The sequence below is a fragment of the Neopelma chrysocephalum genome, unplaced genomic scaffold (genome assembly GCF_003984885.1).
Source record: "Neopelma chrysocephalum unplaced genomic scaffold, ASM398488v2 Primary Assembly neopelma1_44, whole genome shotgun sequence".
Lineage (NCBI taxonomy): Eukaryota > Metazoa > Chordata > Aves > Passeriformes > Pipridae > Neopelma > Neopelma chrysocephalum.
The window spans coordinates 25,735,082-25,755,273 of record NW_020897703.1 but is presented as its reverse complement, the minus strand read 5'-3'; the positions used below and the strand labels follow the sequence as shown (position 1 = coordinate 25,755,273).

The window sequence follows — 20,192 nt, the reverse complement described above, 5'->3', positions numbered from 1 at the left end:
ACGTTTTAAAATGGGCTCTCCAGAAAACCAAGATAGGCAAATGCTGAAAGTGTGATGGCTGAGGCGGTTAGAGCACCTTTATCTCATACTGAATGTGTCAGTAACATTCAAAATGTTCATGGTTATAGTGTGCCTGGTCGTGTGCTGAGTTCAGTTTCCTGGACTGATACAGACTGTATCTCTCTCTGACATTGAGAAGACCAGTCAGTAGCAGTTATAATGAAAGTTTTTCTTAAATTGACCAAGAATTAAACAAAAATTTAAAAAATGCAGCAACTTTTATTTATATAAAATCTGGAATTGTTGCTTATGGTAACAGTGGTTAGAGGTAGCTGTAATTCATATACATCAACAGGTGTGTCCACAGGTAAGACAAATCTTGCTCAAGAAGAGCAGAGTCACTCTTTACCAGCTCTCCGTTTCAGGTTTTGCACCACAGGTAAAATATCATCCAGGTTACTGATCTCTGCAACAGAATGGAAAGCAAAGTGGTAAGGCCTATGTACCCAGAACACCTTCAAGCTCAGCCAAAATTCTAACTTAACTGTTAGAAAAACAGACAGTGAATAAAATAAAGTCCTCACACCTTTTAATGCTTTTGGAAAAAAATCATTTGGGCTTATGAGTAATATGATTGAGTATATGCATGTTCAATGAAAATAAAGTATTTTGGTCACTTCAAGAGGAAAGATGGAAAGAAGAGGAAAGGAAGACAAAAGGTAGCACTATCCCTCACATGCTTCTTGTGTTTTAGCATGCCAGGAGTAAACAAAACACTTGTTAGTTATTTAAAGTTCTATGAGGAAACATTTGTATGAAGATAATTACAACTGTTGCAAACATTACTCACCTAGAAGACAGAGCAAATCTTGGATGAGAGCTTGAAATGGTGGAAAGAAGTGCTCGTGTTCCTCTAGTTTATTGATGATACTGAAATGTGCAAGTGAGACTGTCAGACAAGGGCTGCAAGGACATTGCAAGTTCACCTCCTTGGCTGTTCTGTCATTCTGTGTCATGACTTTGCAGAAACGCAGCTACTTAGTATATAAAACCATCGACACCAAAACTCTGTTCTCCAGTCCTGAAACCTGCAGCCACCAAGAGGTAGCTGTCACGAGGATCTCTGATTTCACTATTTATGCCTTACATACATCCTGCCTTTCCTCCTCACATGGCACCAGGTTGTCTGTGGACTGGAACATTAGTCTCTATATGCTAAATATACTGCCTGGGGGTTGCTGATATAACTGCCTTGGAGGTAGGGCTAGAAATGCTTTATAAGCAGCTGTTCTTTAGTTAAAACTGTGAGGAGTGAGCACAGAAGGGCTGAGTATTGTTAACTCAGCATGTGTCAGACTTGTTGCCTGCTCCCATTTTTAGTCTGTTTGTAGAGCATGGGCTGAATGCAAGCTCTTACAGTCTGCTACCACCTAGATGTGGCTGTCATCTGTTGAAGATGGAACAGGTAGGCAGCTTGAGGCACACACTGCCTTAGCAACTCATACACTTCAGTATTACAGCTTAAACTTGCAACACTTTCTCCTCCCCACCCACGTGCAGGATTTGCCTCCTGATGAAACACACATCCCATTAAGGCTTCTTTGATCACCTTATCCATGCAAACCACGGGGTGTTTTGGAACCTTCTGGCCTCAATTCTTCTCTTTGCCAGCTTTATCCTTTTGAAAGGATTCAAGAGTTGTTTCAAGTAGGATAATAGTAACACCTCTGCTGTCACAGTTCGCTGACTTTGTAACACATGATTGGTTTCTTTCAGCATCAGTTTAGCCAGTTTTCTCAATTACTACATTTGATGTTTGAGGAATGGTCACCAATGGAACAGGCCCCACATACCTGTGGATGTCCTGAGTCCCCAGAAGCTGCTGTACCTGCTCAGTTACATTCTTATTAATGATGTCACATAGTTTCCCAACAGTATCCACTACCACAGTGGGTGGAGCTGAACTGTCTGTGGAAAAACAAACACTTCATGTTTCTTGTAACAGTAATAACAGGGAAGTATTTTAGACATAGTTGAATTCTTGCAGGTGTCCAGATTTTATTTGTTTTTCATAGATCTAGGCATACACATTCCACCGTTCACAGAAAACAAAGTGCCCATGGTCAGAAATAAACAAATGTTAACTAGGAATGGGGAATCTCTCACTAATCCTTTAGTGGCTAAAAAAAAAATGGGCAGAGGTGTGAATGTTCACAGCAGAAATGGTACTAAAGTGCACCCTACAATTTCAGTGGAAATCAGCCAACTAAAATTACATATATAGAGAGGGGGTTCCTGTGACACAGCAGACACATTATAGTGCCTACACCAACAGTGAACCTGCTAAATAAATATTTTGTTAACACCTAGAACTTGTTTTGGTATTGGATTTTAACTGTTTTGACTACTGTGACTGAAGATAATAGGCTCCTTGTCCTTTTCTCCCTCAATTTTAGAAGAACTAGACTTGGAGAAGGCATCCTCTAAGCTGCAATTATTAGGGGGATATGAGGCTTCCTCATCTCCCATGCTGGCTGCAGGCAGGAAGACTCCTTCTCTCCTTGAGTAAGGCTCAGCAGCCCAGGAGCCTTGCTCTGGGGCTGGACATCCTACAGCCCAGCCAATCCTTCAAACCCAGGAGCAGCAGCAACTGCTGTTCTTCAGAAGTACAAACTAGAAGAGAAGTAACTAAGTACAGCTCTGAGTTCTGACAGGTTTTGACATTCAGCAACTTCTTTTGGTTTTTAAGTTTAGCAGCATAAGATGGAAGTTTCTGAGGATTGCACACAATTACATTTGAATGAATTACTGAGTAGAAATCTACGGCAGAGGTTATTTTTTCCTTAAACTTGTTATCTTTCTAGTAGAGAATGAAAGACAATTATGAAGTCAGCTCACAGAAAACAAAGCTTTGTGGAAAAAATAAAAATTCAATTTCTCTGTTATTCTATTCTGCCTCCCTGTTATTCTTCAGCAACTGCTAAAGGCTTACAAATAATGGGAATTTGCTATTTAAACTGTAAATTGTCAGGAGCCTATTTTTATCTTCCCAGTGAAGAAAACACCTGGTTTACTCATTTCTCAACAGCTCAATATCATTTTCTATGAAGAGATTAGCTTTCTCACTTATTTTCATCTTCCTTTGGAATGGTCTGAACAAACCACAGTCGTCAGTCTTTACCTAATTCCAGGAGCTCATGGAGATTCCTCATAGCGTTGGTCATTTCCCCAAGCTTTGTGTAAACCTCATTCATCCGTGGATAAACACCATTCAGAGAATTCACATCAAACAACTTCTGGAAGTGGGAGACTATCGCAGACAGGGTCTGCAAGGACTGTGTCTGGCTGTTCTGTAGCAAGCAGGAAGAACTCATCAATGTTACTGCTTAACAAGGTAAGGACACTTTCAAACTGTGAAACACTCCTAAAAACAGTCTGAAGAAACATTAGTGTACTTCCCTTATTAAATTTCAGCCTTTCAAGTATTTTTAAATCTGAAGACATATTTTCAGTACTTTTCAGGCACAAATATGTACTAAATCCAAAATACTCTTTCAAAAGCTTTCTCCTCTGTTGCTGAGAAGTACATTTATGTATTCTCAGCACTGACTGAGAAACAGAACAGGATCATTCCTGAGACTACAAGGCAATGCAAATTCATCGCTGGTAAAGTGCCTTTGATCAAAGCAGTCTTCTCCAAGGTGAATTTATCCATTATATTAAAGCAGTCTTTGACTATTGCATGTCTTCAAACAGATATTTCTTAAACCCCACAGGGTTTTCAAATGCACCAATCTAATCACCGTGTGAAGAATGCATTTAAGAATGTAACTTGTGATTATGAACCCCTGGCGAGAAATACCTTTTCCTTATTTTCTATTTCTTCCAAAATTGCATCTACTATGAACTGGAGATCTTCAACTCGTATGGATTCTCTGTTATCCTGTGGATCTGCAGTATGCCAGGGCATGAGTTCCAGAGACAGTTTTCTCAAGGACCTATGCAAATCCTTTTAAAAGAAGGGAGGAAACACAAATTATTTTAGAAACTGCTTATAGTTGTTTTTATTATAGAAACAGGCAGACTTGCTGTTTCTTATATGCAAAAACATTCCAGTGTTGGAGATGGTAAGGTTTTAGCTTTCATGGAATTTAAGCACAGTATCTTGCTGACATTCTTTAATTTGAAAACAACAGTTACAGTCTAAAATACTATATTTGCTGTGTTACAGTTTCAGTGAATTAAGAAGTTTTGGTCACAGAGAGTTTGGTTTTAAACAGAACTATTTCACTTGTATTTGGATCAAAAAGTTACTGTTCTGGCCAGACAAAAGGAAGAAAGAGAATGCTCCTCATTAATGTGTGAAGTCCAGACTCTAAAGCTTAATTGTTTTTTTACGACTCAGCCAGTGAACAAAAACACTTAAATGATATACAAAGAGGAGTATCTCTGGGATGCGTTTCACATGGACAGCAGAATTACTTTTAACATTTAACACCCAATAAGGCAATAACAAAAGCTACACACAAAAAACCCACACAACTACATACAGGGAGAGACTAAGGAGGGGTCAGCCCATTAAAAGAAGACTATAAAGCCAAGTACAACAACGTGTTGTTACCTTTAGGGCCATCAGCTGATCTGCCCACATTTCTATAGTGAGGGGAAGGTGCTCAAATCCACATTCCTGTCCGCTCTCTTTAGTATAATTTTGCACTGGCCCTTTGCTGCGCCGGTATATTAATGGGGGAGCTCTTGGACTTCGCAAAATAGAATCAATATGGGACAAAACCTTCAAAAACAAAGAACAAGTGTTATTGCTCAAATAGGTATGACATTTTGTAATAAAATTTCTCTCTTTCACAGTCTTGATTGTCTAAACATTAAATCACAAATAGCTTGAATATTACTATCAATCCAATATTATTATTGATGAATTTTACACAAGCATTCAATATGTAATAGATTCAAAGATTTAAACATACTAGCTAGAAGATATGTAAAAGTAATGCAAATATAATTCCCTTTGAGGGATACTTAACATTTATCTGCTCAAGGTATTGTTACTTCCACAGTTTGCATTTTGCTAAGTTTTATTATATTAGGGCTTTTTAATTTGAAGAAAAACAGAAGCCACTATCTCCACAGGCATGTTTAAAACTGTAACCTAAAGCTCTGTTTTGCCCAAGACTTTGAATAAATCCCCTGTCCTGAAAAGACTTCAGCTAAATCATGGATTTGATATTTGCCAGCCTAGTGTCTGCTTCCTTTCTATATTTTCAGGAAGTTTACAGAGATAAAACAACTGAGAACTAGCCTACATTAACTGCCAAATCCAGGACATTACTCATCTTGCACAGAGGACTTGGTAGGAACTCTTAGACTCAAACCAGCACCCACCAGATTAGGTGGTTAAACAAAACATGTATTACATTGTAACAGTGCTAGATACACACAGCACAGATGAAATTTGTGTACCTGTAAGTAATGCCGGCAAGCTGCCTGCAGCTGATCCACTTCTGCAGTGCTCCCAGATTCTTTCTTTTCTTCTCTTTCTCCGGTCCTACTGCCCAAAGATCTGCACAAAAATACACACAGTGGGTTACACAAACAGCTTGAGCAGGAGATACTACTTTCAACCTGATGAAAGAACCAGGTATGTAGCACCTACAAAATAAAATCTCCATGTTACACTGTTGGCCGATAGAATTCCATCAGACTGAACTAGTACAGACTGACAACACAATACCTAATGTAAATACCACTGATCTATCTCAAGCCTCCAGGCTGAGGTTATTCCAGACTATCCTGATTTAGAAGGGACACCACCACACTGTTATTCTGTTACCAGAGGTTCTACTGTGGCTGAAGACTTTTAAAATCCAGAGTTTTACTGAAAAGGGTCAAATTCCAAGCTCAGTCTTTATCTGGTTCTGCTGGAACATCTTTCCTGGCTAACCACACACAGCTCGACATCCCTCTTATCAAATCTAAGATGATTTTCTCTAAAATTACCATCTAATTAATATCCACTGCACAAGAGAAAAGACCATTTAAATATACACAATGTGTATATTTATTTTAAAGTTTAAGTGATGTCTTTTTCAGGCTATATTTATCATTCCATATACACATGCACAAATGACTAAGTGAAATTACAGATAAAAACACTTCATCTATACTGGATCTTTAATACCTTCAATGTATTTTCTTAGCAATGTTTCAGAAAACAACAAAGTCAATTGCTAAGAATAATATGGACATAACTTCTGTAGCTGCAACATTTTGCCAACTCATACCTTCACATTCATAATCCATAATGTAACCAGTAGCTTGCTTTATAGCTCATGAAGCAGCAAACACCATAGATCGCCCTGTCTTTATAGCCTGCAATAGCCCTCAAATCAAATCCAGAAAGACAAAGTGAAATAAAAAAGACACACTGCTGTGCCCCCATTTGGAGACCCTGCCATCATTTCAGAGATACACAAGGCTTTGGAGATCCAGCAGCATTTGCTGCCCATAACCAGGCTCGGAGGAATGCTGATAAGGTACAGGCTGTATAAGCCACTATCTACATTACAGAGTAACTTTGCTTTCAGAAGTCCAGAGGATTCATGGAAGTTATTAAAGGAATATACTTACTGGATAATTTTCTTTAAAGTTTTCTCTAGTTTCTTCACTTGGTGCTTGTGACATTTTAATTCCTGTGCAGTTGGCCTGTTAGAAAGAAAAAGCACTGTATTATATGTCTTGTATTGGGAGGTATCTATAAAATTTAGCCAAGCGAAAAAATAAGAAAGCTTTGCCAGTGCCAAAACATTCTGGAAATTAAATTCTGCTACATTTCTATGTGATAACAGCAATAAACAGCAAACTAATCACTAGCAGTTGTTTTTAATAGTGTAGGGAGGGGAGTTTGGCTGTTGCTGCCATATCTTATTTCTTTGATTGCAGATTTCATACTACACTTGTACAACCACTGGTACTTTTGGTATCTTTCTTTGTAAAGCAAAGTCTACCGAAATGGCCTTGCAAAGGATGATACTTATCCTTTCTCACCTTATTTCCAAATCTTTTTTGAGATTTGTATTTTCAAGCAAAAGCTCTTCATTCCTGGCTTTTGTTTCAATAAGTTGCTTCTGGAAAGACTGCAACATAGACTGGGTTATTTCTTTTATTTCACTCATTTCCTAATCAACAAACTTGAACAATTTAAAATAAGTACATGTTAAGAAGAGTTCACAATTGCCTGTACAGCAAGACAGCATGGAGGAATAAATGACTAAGACCAAGAGCTGCATTAGACCACAGGTGGAGAACTGTGACTATGCAGTCCCCAGCAAAGACTCACAACACAGTGCTGAACCTTTGCGTAAAGACAGAGAACCCTGCCCAGAGAGGTTACAAGTTCAGAAGACATGACAAGAACAAGGGACAGAAATCAAACATGTTTATGTTTCTAGGTGGCTCTTGAAGAGATACCATTTAGAGATCTGCACTGACTTAGATTTGGTAGTTCCATACCATGAGCAGTGCTCTGTAATTAGGAGTAGCATCTAGATTTAAGAAGTCTTCCTTGCTTTTTCCTTGTCTCTGTACCCGGTCTTCATCTTTTTTATATTGCCTATTGGGAAAAAAAAAATTGTTTGAGCTTACTGCAATTCAATTAACTCAAAAATCTAGGTTGGTTTAGTTAGGGTTGTATGTATGACAATAATGTTCCCAAAATTACAAAGTAAATAGAATGGAAATTCTGCCCTAAGATCCGCTGCTCTAATTTCTGGGAAAGCTGCTTCACATGCTAATCAAGTGCACTTATCCTCAAGAGAAACTCCAGTACAAGCAAATCCCATTTCAGTTTTCAAGATAATAAACTCAAACTATAGGAATGTCTCAGGTATCTGCTTGATGCTTTGCACCGTGATAGATCTGAAAACCCAGTATTCCTTTAGTTTTAGGAGATCATTCGACTGAGCACATCTAATGTAGTAATTGTGGCAAAAGAGGAAAGGAAAAAAGAAAAAAAAACAACAAAAAAAATACTTAAAGCTCAAGTGTCTGAATATCCCAAACTTCCCAGCTATCCTGGCCTCCTGACTGAGGAGCTGCTTAGCCTGGACTGACAGCTGGATAAATTCAAACTTCCATGACCATTACAATGTTTTGCTGTTTCTTACATTCTAGAGAGATCTGGAGCACAGAATATTTACCACTATATGGTTTAAGAACAGTAAGGGGTGAATAAATTTTGAACAGTAGTACCATAAGGTGTCAGATGAGACCTACCTCAGCTCCTTTTTAATCTGACTAATTTGAGATTCATAATAATCAATTAGACAAAGGTACCTGAAGAAAGGAAAAATGGCATTTTGAATTTCAGATAATCTCAAAAAACTCATGCCTGAGAGATACTGTGACCAACCCAAAGGAACAGGCCAGCTTACACAGCTGCACTGCACTTCAGAAGTGGCTGCTCCAAACAGTGGGTTTTCTTTCATACCAAACAAACATGATCATGGTTTGCCAAAACAGAAAATATGACGGAAAGAAAAGTAGAGATACTAACTCTGTACTAGTCTGGCACCGGCAAAATCATTCAAGAGGAGGAAAAAACCTAAATCTGCCCAACAGTCTCCTCCTCTTATGACTTACCCAGCAAGCTTAACAGAGAGGCACAGTCAAAATAAAGTGGCTTGAGCACTCTGAGATTGTGTTTTGGAGAGACACATGAGAGAGCACAGGGAATCAAACTCAGTGATCCCTCGTCTCACACAGCAAGGGCATGAGGAAAAGGCTGTGCACGCACAATCCCTTTTAGAAGCTTCCCAGGTAAACATTTGTGGCCAGGCCTAGAAAGCAGGTGATATCAGCACAGTAAAGCAATGGTTACCTGAGGCCTAAGAACTGGCAAATCTCTGAGTATAGCAGAGCTATGGAAATCCTATTGGCAAAAGATTCAGGCTTGGGATACTTTTAGAACTTACCCTAAAGTACTTTGAAGCCTCACAGCAAGCCTGCAGTTGCAAAGATCCCTTCCCAAAACTGGAAGGGCTATTTTTTTTTGGGGGGGGTGTTGGGAATCATGTCTGTTGAGTTTTTTGTTTGTCATTTTTTTAAATTTACATTTTTAAATGTTAGAATCCTAGGATGAGATCATCCTAGTAGACACTGCAGTTCCAAAGAAGAGTGAATCATTCCCTTCCCTTTGCTGACACCTAGTGTAGGCAGTGGCTGGTAAGTTTTTAATTTCTGCCATGGATTTATCTGTCTCACAATTTTACAAAAGAAAAATATCACTGCACTGATGTACCTTTAAAAGAATTCATACTTCAGCTTGCACTCCTAAGGTCTCCAGCTTTTTTTTTCCATATAAATATCAAGAAGCATTACTTTAAATCTGCTTCTTCATTCAGTGTTCCAGGTTGTTCACCAATATAAGGAGATCACTTACCTCTGATCTAGAAGAGACTTGGGAGCTCTTTTGTAAAACTGACGAAACATTTTGTTTTGAGTGGCAACACGGTGCTGCTCCTCCATCCCAACTTTGCTCAGCTCCTTCTGCAAACGGGCAATAATCTCTTCCTGTTCTTGCAGCTTTTCCTGCTGCTGTTGGTATTTTACCTGGGAACAGGTAATGGCAGCATTATTAAACTGTTCTGAGCCCCCAGCTGACTGTTCTGTACATACCCTGGTACACACTTGGTCCCAAGGAGGATTAGTCTTTGAGTTTTAGCCATATTGAAGAGACAGTGGAAGAAGGACACAGGTATTTTTCTAAGTTATTGATAGAAAATTCTGCATAGTTCAAAAAATCTTCGTTCTAGACAGTGTACTAACTCTATGACCCAAGACTCATGTTAATTTTGATCAATGTAAATATTTTTAGATCTTTTAAAAAAAGACAAAAGTTTGAATCCTCAGGCAGCACTATCCAAACTACCTGGGAAGCCTGTTGGTCTTCTTGAAGTTCTCTGACTTGGTTCTGTTGCTGGCAAGCTTTAGCTATCGTTTCATCTTCCAGCTGACGAATTTTGGCCTTAATGTTTTTCACCACATTTTCCAAATCATTAGCCCGTTGCTCTTGTCGAGATGCCCGACCTTGTTCCTGTCGCACCACATCTCTGAAAAAAAATAAATAAATCCTTCATTTAAATTAAACTCATTTCACTAAAGACAATGCAGGAAGCACACACTTGACATCATGTGATGACATTTGATAATATCCTGTGGCAGCAGATATGGGAAATATGATGGTATGGGAAGAAGCAGCAGATGAAATAACGGAAGAGCTCAAAAGGAACTAGACCAACATTGCTGCACATTGGGCAATAATGTTAGGAAAAAAGTCTTAGGCCTCTGGTGAGACAAGATCTCCACTGGGCAGGAGATGCACACTGATAATAGTTTCACCTTGCATTAGCAGGTAAGTTCCTTCCACTGTGTCTTACCTAAGACATCGATTCGTCTCCATAAGTCCCTGCATCAACTTCTGCTGTCGCTCAATGTCTTCCACCAGCGTTTTTAACGCAAGTCTTATTTCAAGAGAAGATTGACTGTCTAGGACAATCATATCTGGAGATAGAAAACATAAACAAAGTCACAATGAAAGGCTTTTAACAGCTGGAGAAGACAGCTTTTAACAGACATTGCATGTCTGCTGCCATTTGGAAGTGACAGCTTTAGAGATGCCTTATGAATTTAGACTTACTACTTCCAAATACAAAAAGTAGTTAAATTAGCATGTCCTTACCTGTCGTATTTCTGCAGCATTGGGGGGCAGCAAGACTCACTGGTTTCAACCCATGACGCATTAATAGCTTGTTTAAGTTTTCCCACTCTGCCTTCTCCTGCTGCAGCTGGGAGAAGGGGAAGAAGAGGCAGAAACCTGAGTTCTGCAGATCAGCTGTGCAGGCGGTGGGGGGGTACCAAATGCCCCCAAATTAAACCAAACCAACCCCAACGCCCCCAGAGCCCCCAGCCACTACAGGAGGGGTTGGGGGACACTCCAATAGGATCCGCAAAATACACCGAGGAAAAGCGTACTTAACAACATACAGCATGCTCAGTTTTCCCGATCTCTATCAGAAGGCAAAATACGTGCAGTGAGCAAAATTCGCCTTTTTAAGAAGCCCAGACCACCGGCTCTCGGGTCCCTCCAACGCCCCCGGGGCGCAGCGGCCCCGCCGCGAGCGGAGCGCTCAGGGAGCCGGTGGCGGCTCCGGGGGTTATGGGCTGTTGGATCGCTCTTTGTCCTGCTCCAACCACCCAGCAGCGGCACCCGGGGCCGCCACGGTACCTCTGTCATGGCGAGGGCCGCCGACCGGGACGCAGAGCAGGAGAGGTGCCGGTTCCCCGGCCGCGGAGCGCCTCGGGCGGGAGCGGGGCTGAGGGAGCGGGCGGGCGCGCGGTCGCGGGGCGGCGCCGGGCGGGAGCCGCCATTTTGCGGCGCGGGAGCCGAGGGGAGGAGACCCGGCGGAGGTAGGAGCGGGGCCGGCGCCGTGCGGGGCGCGGGATGAACCGCCTGGGGGGCGGTGGGAACGGCACTGCAGGGACTTGGGTTTTTTCACAAAAAAACAATAAAAAATAAAGAAGCTCGCTGCCGGCGGTAACGGTGGGTGGGGGGAGATTTGCCGCCCTGGAGCTCATGCGCTTCCCGGTACGCCGCGCCACGATGAGCGCCGCCGGGATTAGGTGGATGGAGAGCGGTAATCCCAGTTTATTTTTCAGAGCAAGCCCTCATGTGTACAGGAGTAAATCTCGTTTTGGGCCGCTGGCTTGGTTAGCAGAAAACGCGGTGAAACGAGGCGGTCGGTGCAGGACAGATGTGTTTCCCTGGATTGGAGCCAGCGGGTGGCTGTTGGAAGCGAGCAGCGCCTGGTCCCTCCAGGCTTTCCCTTGGGACTCGGGTGGTACCGGCTGGCCTTCAGGAAACACACAGCTGACCTAGAGTCCGAGTTCAGCTTCGGTTTAAAATAGAAGTCTATTACCTCATTACCATGATTTGATAAAAAGAAAAAAAAAAAGGAATTTGTGTGTTCTAGGATGCTTCCTAACCCTTTCAGTACTGATCCTACATGATCTCCAAGATCCACGCCTCAGGATTGCGTCCTGCCGGGGATGGTGAAGGGTGGCCTGGGGACATCCTCCAGCTGCCACCTCTCCTGGCATTTCCTTTTGTGCCCGAGGCCGCTCCTTGTGCTGATCCAATGCCAGGGACAAGCGCGGGTCTATCCCGAGCCCCCGCGCCCGCTCCTTTGAGGAGAGGGAAATACATCCCGCCTGACTCCCACCGTGTGCCAGGGGATGCCAGCCTTTACGGCCACCAGTAACTTCAGGAACAGCCAAAACAATCTCCTCGGCATTTATTAGCACGTGTTACTATTTGTTTACATTTAAGTTATGCTTATTGATATGCACAGGCAAGGCAGACAGCCCTTAGCAAATTAATTAGTGAAAATAATACATTAAAAATCAGTCAGTGGTTGTAAAACACCATCATGGTCTATTACTCTTAAGTAAGAAACGAGTTATTTGCGGTTCACATAGATTTTGTGTCTGAATTGCCAGGTCAGATTTGCTCATGTGATTACTGTAAACTGCTACCGTGGTTTAGGAAAGCGAGTAGGTGAAATTGTTGGCTGTGCTATTTCACATACGGTCACTACGGTCACTACGGTCTGGTACAGAGATGGGCAGCTGATTGGGTTCCTGCTTTGGTCAAGTTTTTAGTTTCTAAGCTTTTGGTCCCAAGTTGGGCAGCCCGTTTTTCCATCAAATAACAAAGTTATGATGAGCTAATAAAGTTAGGATAAACTGCATTTACTAATTTTGCAAAATATTATTTTTTTTCAAAATACATTTGCCTTTCTGTTTAAGAGGAAAGATGGTTTTATTTTAAATGTATTTGTTTCATCATATATACTACAGCTAGCACTGCATGTAGTTAATAACACTTTTAAAAATGTCCTTTATCTTAACTGGAGAAAACCAGGAAAACTTAGACCTCAGCACTTCTCTGCTGCTATTCTGCTTTTCTATTTTTTCTTGCTGCTAATTGGATTAAAAGCTGTTTGGGTTACTATGGCATCCGGTGAGGAGATTACTGTCTGTGAAGATGAAGTAAGGTAAAAAATCAGGACTGTGGTATGAGCAGATTTGGAAAGATATCCACAGTTCCAGTGGTCACTTATGATTGTATCTAAACTTTAAAAATTACTTAAATAAAAGGATATCTTGCCAGATCTCTTCCCCTGTGTGTTTGTGTGTGCATTTCTGAATGATGTAGGTAGTGTTTATGAGATTACAGACAAATCTGTTAAAACAGCAAATAGCTAAACTGACCATCCTGACTATTTTTCAAGTCTAAAAGGCTGAAACACTTTCTTTGAGACCAATCAAATACTATATTTTAATGCCTACCAGGAAATAGCAGAACTGTCCAGGAGCATCTGAATACTAAGTGTATTTTGTAACCTACTGTGACCTGAAATGGGAGTTTTAGAGATTAGACGGGTATCTGTGTCTTTGTACTGTGTTCGTCTAAGTGAGTCTGTTTAACTGTCAGTTTATATTTTGTGATATTTTGTCATATTTGAGTGTTTAAAAAAACATGAAAATATAAGCAGTTCTGTAAGCTTATTCTTTCAAGTCTCATTTTTCATTTGCAAAAAACAACTTGCCCTGAAGCAGTAAAGCTTTGAACTGCACACATCAGGAACTGAACTTTCAACGACAATTAATTTACTTTGTTGGTTTTTCCTTAGGTCTCGGTACAGCCACTTAGAGAAGATGACAGATTTGGTGGCTGTTTGGGAAGTAGCTTTAAGTGATGGTGTTCATAAGATTGAATTTGAACATGGGACCACTTCAGGAAAACGTGTTGTCTATGTTGATGGAAAGGTGAAATTGCTATGTGCTCAAAATTCACTGTGATACAGATTATATAAGTGCACTTCCATGCAACACGCATCAGAGCAAACAAAAGACTAATAAATGCAAGCGAGGTACATTCAGTCGATTAACTTTACCTGATTTACTGAACTACATCATTCTTTTTTTTCAGTTCCAGTTAAGGTGTGAGTATTCATGAAGTGCTTTGCTGCCTTTGGGCAGAGGCACTCTGTGCATACAAACCACTGTGTATGCATTCATTCCCAAATAACAGTTCAGTACTGAGCTGTCTCCTGAGTTCCAGTTCAATTTTTTTAATATTAAAACATGCACTCAGATTTCTCAATTAATACCCACTGTCTTTGTTTTATTCTACAGGAAGAAATAAGAAGAGAATGGATGTTTAAATTAGTGGGTAAAGAAACATTCACTGTTGGAGCTACTAAAACAAAAGCTGCTATTAACATAGATGCAGTCAGTGGCTTTGCATATGAATATACTTTGGAGATCAATGGAAAGAGTCTGAAGAAACATATGGAGAACAGGTTAAAAACAACCAATACTTGGATATTGAACTTGGATGGTACGGACTATAGAGTTGTTCTAGGTAAGTAAACATTGAATGACTCCATGTTGCTGCCTTTGAAAAAACTTGTGTGCATTTAATAACTGGTAATTAAGAGATAAAGTGCAGTTCAGTGGGTAGCACTGGTGCAGTATAAAAGCTTGGGTGGTTTGGAAGTTTGGAATGAGATGCCAAAGACAATCTGAAAAACAAGGGTCTTGTTATAGACATGTGAGCCTGCAGCAACGTGGTGTAGATTTAAAAACAAAAGAAAAAAAGAAAAAAAAGAGGTTGGGAGGCATTATGGCTGCTGCATTCATAGAGCTGCTCTAACAGGACAGTTCTGCAGGTGAAGCCTGTTATAGAAGTGTTATCTGTGTTGTGATCAAACCTGATGTTTGTTCAGCAGGTACCCAGGCTTTCCCTCCAAAAATCATCAGCCAAAGTCAAGGAGTCTATCTGAGGAAGTGTGACAATTTCTACATTTTTGATAGATTAATGAGCATCCTTTTTTCTGCATCACTTCTTAACTACAAATTTAATCTAAAAACTTCAGATTATATTCTTTCACTATTTTAATAAGCAGGCAATACATCTCTTCTGCCCCCCTTTCTTAGATACATTACAAGCAGCCAGGAGGAAGGGACCCTCTGAGGAATTTGTCCATGGCATCTAGTGGGAAAACTTCCACTTAGGTATTTCTGTATGGTTAGATCTGGAAACAAGAGATCTTGGGCTATGATTTTTATAAAGCCTCAGGACAGAATGAACTGCCCTAAGATGAAGGGGGGCAATGAAGAAGAACAGTTTTTATGGCAGAAACAGATAAGTCTCCTCACAGGATTTTAATCTCCCTGTGCTTACTGGAAAGGCAAGCAGGGATCAGCTCTCTGCTGATGACCTGTGGATGACAGTGTCAGTAATGTGAGTTCTAGAGCCAAATAATTTAAGAAGGATGTGCTGGGAGAAGTAAAAGAATATTCTGTTTCAAATGGAAAAAAATCTAAGACTGATATTTAAAGTACTTAGGCTTTTGAGAAGATTTTAAGAATACAAACAGTTTGATGGATGTTAAATAATGCTGCTTCTGAATTAAACCAACCTGGAAAGAATGTTAGAGCTTCACTGAATAAATGGCACTCAAAGAATTAGCAGAAATTACTTCATTTTTCTGTCTTCAAGTTTTTCAGTTTAAGACTGTCAGAATATTTCTGGCAATATTCTGAACAACCCAGTGTCAATAGCCCAGTGTCAACCCAGTGTCAGGGCTAGGGAGAGGTAAAAATGTATGTTCAAAGCAAAAGTTGTTTGCTCGTTGTTGAGAGCCTCCCCATCTCTGCTATGAGAGCAAACCCTGTAGCTCAGGTACTACGGCTAATTAGGAACTTCTTTGGGGAATTCAAAGTAAATTTCAACAGTAGATTTTTAAAATTCCTACATCTTTGTCTGTAGGGGGAAAAAAATACCTTTCTGTTTTCCTTTTCCTTCACAGAAAAGGACACTATGGACGTGTGGTGCAATGGTCAAAAAATGGAAACAGCGGTACGTGATCCCTTCCAAAGGCTCTTCCCAGCCTATGGCTACATAACCAAAGCTTAGCAAAATAAGCTTCTGTCTTTGTGTCACACGTGCATTAATTTTTAGAGCAGGCTGGCAGGTAGAAGGCTTAATCTGTTTGGTGTCTTTTTGTATTATGATGGCTGTCAATACACATACTAGGTAGGCTTCCCCCTCCTTGAAGGGTGTGTCAAAGTGGTTACTACTGCCACAAGAAAGCCCCTGGATGAGTACAAATTGTAAAATCAACAGTTTTGCTATACCTGAGAGGAGGATGAAAATTCACCAAATCATGGAACAGCCTGAATTGGAGGGAACCCTAAAGATCATCTCATTATAACCTCCCTGCCGTCACAGGGACACTTTTCACTAGACCGAGTTGATCAGAGCTCCGTTTCTGTAGAAATCAGTGGAAGAAAACCCCTCTCCAGTAAATCAAAATTTCTCCTCCTGATGGCTCTCAGCCTTTTCTATAATGTAATAAATGCTCTAGGAGATATTCTTGCAAACTGCATGTGCAGGTTTAGTTGTCAATCTGTGCTTCCATTACAGTGGCACACGGATTGTTCTGCTCTCCCAAAGACGACACAGCCATGCCTGGCAAAATCCATAATAGGAAATTACATAACTGCAGCAGGAGCCAAAAATATACAATCCAAAATACACAACTGGTACTCAATTCAGGGATCTTTCTTCATCCTGCTGTAGAAGGCATCCTAAATACTTCACCTTTTACTGCCACTTCAGCATAAGTCTGTGTGGCACTTAGTGGCTGTACAGCACAACTGGGCAGGAAGATGCTTTTTCTGTTTTTGTTTACTAGCATGGATCAGTAATATTAACTCACAAACTCCAACTTTACCATTTTGAATATGTGAAATTTTGATTGTCATCTGATGCCCACAAATCTTTAACTAGACACATTGACAAAGCCCTGCCTGAGATTCTGGAGCTTTGTTCAGTTTTTGGGCTGTATTTGTTGCAGGTACCTATGGCTGCTGTAATGTGGGAACTACAAGTGATCTTGACACTGATGCTTTTTCATTTGCTAAAATATTACGTGTCTGTTTTTATTCTTGTCTCCTTCCTCCCAGGGTGAATTTGTCGAAGATGGGACTGAAACTCACTTCACTGTTGCTGATCACAGCTGTTGCATTAAGGCTGTCAGCAGTGGGAAACGAAAGGAGGGAATTATTCATACCCTTATTGTGAACAACAGAGAAATCCCAGAGGCTGTGGAGTAGCCTCTAGTTAACTGATTATTGTAGGACCAAGATCAGGAATTTTCAATTACTGTGGTAATTATTTTAATATGTACTACTTGGTACATCTAGTTTGTGCTGGGCTTATTTTCTAGTTTCTGTATATGAAATTATTCTTTTTGAGGACCAGATGAAAATAACTATGTACAACCTCTTACATTAGCAGTTTTTAAAAAACTATGTATAAAGAGTGTATATTATATCACTAAGTGTGGAGAGCACTGGTGAACTTCAGTAGCAATTATACACCAGGAAAAAATCTCGTTATAATAAAATGGAAGATAAATATTCAGTTACGCTGAATCCTTATAAACTGCAGGTCTATGTGGAGGGAGGAGAAAGCATGTGCTTGGCATTGGAATAAGCTGGTAAAGCTTTCTCGATAATTATTTTTTTCTGTTAAACTGACTACAAACCTTTTCAGGTGCAGTTAAGAGTTAAAAAGTTAATAAAAAGGTTATTAATGAAATACATTGTTACCAATACTTGTGTAACAGTATTAAAGTAATACTGAGTTATGAAAACTGATGTTTTATTCTGAGTAGGAGCAAGATGTTACATTGTGCCAAAAAAATCCTTTAGGTTTTCTGAAAACTGATGCTGGTTAGAATTTTTTGCAGTAGTTCAGAAACTTGGTTCAGAGTTTTTCAAAAAAAGCCAATAGAAAAAGAAGAGTTCCTGCCCTGAAATTGCTTTAAAAAATGAAATCTCATGAAGCAAACTAAAATAAGAGCTTATACTTGTTCAGTGCTGTCTAACCTTAAATCTACAGCTCTGTGTTTTCATGGTGTAGTGTGTGAATTGAGAAACATAAGGAAAAAGGGAACAGAAGTAGAAAAGAATTTGTTACTTAAATGGAATAGTTAAAATAGGAATAGACTCTAAGAGCAACCTTGGGATTTCTTGAGAACAAAACTCACGTATGTTAGGGGCTCACACACTACAAAACTACCTTTTGCAAAAATAGGTATAACTAATCTTTAAAATAATAATAAAAAAAACCCAAACAAAATATGAATGTATTAATTTAAAAGTTTCTTTTGTAATGGTTAAAAAAAATTTCCACTTGCAACCTCAGAGTTCAGAATTAGAGTTTTATAATTTAATTTATTCTGGACTTGTGAGTGGTTCCTACTAGCTTAGGAGTTGCAGGTGCAGTACAAGTATCCTGGGAATTCATTAACAAATTATTTTGAAAAGTTTTATTAAATGCTACTTTCATCTGTGTTTTAGAGATCAGATGCTCTCCATTAGCACAGTGCTTTACCTGTGGGTGAAATGCTTCTCATATGACAACACAGTTGTTTTTTAAAGGTTTTATGTGAGCCCTTCTCCTCCCCAGGTAATGACAGTTTTAACCATAGGTGACATCAGGTGAGAGGCTGACCTGATACTGACAGGTGAGGTACTGAAGAGGAGCCTTTATTCCTGTATTACAGCACTGTTTTAAGCCCAGAACTGGTGATTTTAATGCTTCAGTTTGGACAAATCTGGTAGTAGCTTTTTGTTTGGGGCAATAGATCTGTTTTAAATGCTGTTAACATCAGGCATAGTCTTAGGCTTCAGTACAGAAAGTTTCCAAGTACCTGAGCGTAGGACTGAATGCCCTTTGACAGTGGAATTCCTATAATGGCTGTTGGCTTTTTCATGTGCTGGCTTAAGGTCACTGCAGAAGCAATGTGGGCATACCTGACTACAAGGCTGTCAATGTAATCTTTAAAAGATATTGGTAAAGGTAGATTAATTGAAGATCAATTTCAAGCTGTAGTTTGAACCAGTTCTTTACTATTTTGTAGCCTTTCAAAGAGATTAAATGTTGCTGAGAAATCTGAAGCTCAGATACAGTCCAAATCACATTCTTAAGACTATGTAAAAATTACAAGTTAACTGATGGTGACATTCATACTTTTTATTTTGAATACATGTATCTACAATGCTTGAAATAACTAATAAAACCTGTGACAGCAACTTCTGTTAGAAATCATGAAGTCTTGCCTCATGTTTGTCATAACTACGTGTATTTAACAGCATGTCTCTCACTGGGAAACAGCTTTTATCTGCTACATTCACCTATTTAAGTCAAAAGAAAATTTAAGAATCAAAGACAAAACCAAGACTTTTTGTTTCACTGACATATGCAATATCTCAGATTAAGAAAATGCAATAGAAAAATGACAGCCTATGCAAACATCATGTGTATAGTCCCCTGCTCAGAACACTGTAGGGTAAAAAGTAAATGACCATGTAAATGTTAAACTGCATTTTGAGATGCTCTCCCTTCTGTTTCCACTCACAGATAATTTTCTCCTAATCTCCTTAAGGCATTGCCTTACTGTTTTGTTCATGGATATTTCAGAGTATTTTGCATGAGGCACTTTGACCATAGCATGTTGCTAAATGGAACATCCTCTTAAATCTAAGCACTAGACTTTGTTCTGAGGGGATCTTCACAACAATAGCTACAGTTCTGATTAATTCTCACTCAGGATGCTGCTGGTTTCCTCAGGGACCTACATAATGCTCAGTAACTGGGGAACAAGTCAGCAAATATTGTGGAAGGGCCCCTACACTGTTGTAAATGACAAAGGTGTCAGGATTGTCCATATCATTTACCAAGCTGTCATATACCCTAAAGGCATCCCCCTCCACAGCCAGTGGCATAATAATATTAGATGACTGGCCTTTAGTGTATAAGCCTGTTAATACATCAGCCTCAAACACATACATTTTAGAGTCCATTTCCCTCATAGCTTTATCCTCAATTAGGTTTCTCAGGTTCTTTTTGAAGTAGATGCCAGGTCCATACTTTTGTTCTGGAAAAAGAAAGAAAAATTTTCAGAAGAAGACAACAAAGTGTTCAACAATTGGTTCTTTTGGGGTGGTAGTCCCAAGAGGCTGCTGCTTGATTCAGGATT

General features: G+C 39.8%; 3 protein-coding genes across 14 annotated transcripts in view; 1 reads left to right on the top strand and 2 right to left on the bottom strand.

The window, feature by feature from the left end:
* Positions 1–262: 262 nt before the first annotated feature.
* Positions 263–11,413, bottom strand: CEP70 (centrosomal protein 70). Of its 4 annotated transcripts, none has more exons than XM_027679052.1 (16): positions 11,300–11,413; positions 10,754–10,853; positions 10,452–10,575; positions 9,944–10,124; positions 9,455–9,624; positions 8,290–8,349; positions 7,528–7,627; positions 7,063–7,151; positions 6,646–6,720; positions 5,479–5,578; positions 4,622–4,792; positions 3,863–4,009; positions 3,182–3,350; positions 1,854–1,968; positions 851–930; positions 263–466 (listed from the first exon to the last, which is right to left on the bottom strand). In XM_027679052.1, exons 1-16 carry the CDS (start codon positions 11,306–11,308, stop codon positions 399–401), a joined length of 1,758 nt encoding a protein of 585 aa, XP_027534853.1. In that variant the 5' UTR covers positions 11,309–11,413; the 3' UTR covers positions 263–398. The 4 variants fall into 4 exon arrangements, with proteins under 4 accessions (XP_027534853.1, XP_027534854.1, XP_027534856.1 ...); XM_027679053.1 differs by lacking the exon at positions 11,300–11,413 and adding an exon at positions 11,059–11,183; XM_027679055.1 differs by lacking the exon at positions 8,290–8,349.
* On the top strand, positions 11,232–19,258 carry FAIM (Fas apoptotic inhibitory molecule). Of its 3 annotated transcripts, none has more exons than XM_027679057.1 (5): positions 11,232–11,344; positions 13,767–13,902; positions 14,272–14,500; positions 15,951–16,000; positions 17,110–19,258. In XM_027679057.1, exons 1-5 carry the CDS (start codon positions 11,307–11,309, stop codon positions 17,257–17,259), a joined length of 603 nt encoding a protein of 200 aa, XP_027534858.1. In that variant the 5' UTR covers positions 11,232–11,306; the 3' UTR covers positions 17,260–19,258. The 3 variants fall into 3 exon arrangements, with proteins under 3 accessions (XP_027534858.1, XP_027534859.1, XP_027534860.1); XM_027679058.1 differs by lacking the exon at positions 11,232–11,344 and adding an exon at positions 11,419–11,481; XM_027679059.1 differs by lacking the exon at positions 11,232–11,344 and adding an exon at positions 12,851–13,127.
* Positions 16,349–20,192, bottom strand: part of PARP9 (poly(ADP-ribose) polymerase family member 9) — a 64,889-nt gene continuing 61,045 nt past the window's right edge. For 6 of the 7 annotated variants that reach the window (XM_027679047.1, XM_027679045.1, XM_027679046.1 and 3 more), the window contains one exon: positions 19,172–20,090. In XM_027679047.1, coding sequence (XP_027534848.1) covers positions 19,780–20,090 — 311 coding nt within the window. In that variant the 3' untranslated portion in view covers positions 19,172–19,779. Of the gene's footprint in view, positions 16,613–19,171; positions 20,091–20,192 lie in introns of those variants that run through there. The other variant, XM_027679050.1, reaches the window with a different exon arrangement.

What these genes read in the sequence shown, in the direction of transcription:
- FAIM (XM_027679059.1), top strand. Translation starts at nt 13,084, where the DNA reads ATGGCATCCGGTGAGGAGATTACTGTCTGTGAAGATGAAGTAAG. An exon ending in GTCTGTGAAGATGAAGTAAG is followed by an intron (nt 13,128 to 13,766) that starts GTAAAAAATCAG and finishes GTTTTTCCTTAG; the next exon opens with GTCTCGGTACAGCCACTTAG. An exon ending in GTCAAAAAATGGAAACAGCG is followed by an intron (nt 16,001 to 17,109) that starts GTACGTGATCCC and finishes CCTTCCTCCCAG; the next exon opens with GGTGAATTTGTCGAAGATGG.
- CEP70 (XM_027679052.1), bottom strand. An exon ending in CAGATTAAAAAGGAGCTGAG is followed by an intron (nt 7,628 to 8,289) that starts GTAGGTCTCATC and finishes TTTTCCCAATAG; the next exon opens with GCAATATAAAAAAGATGAAG. An exon ending in ATCAGCTGATGGCCCTAAAG is followed by an intron (nt 4,010 to 4,621) that starts GTAACAACACGT and finishes TTCTTTTAAAAG; the next exon opens with GATTTGCATAGGTCCTTGAG.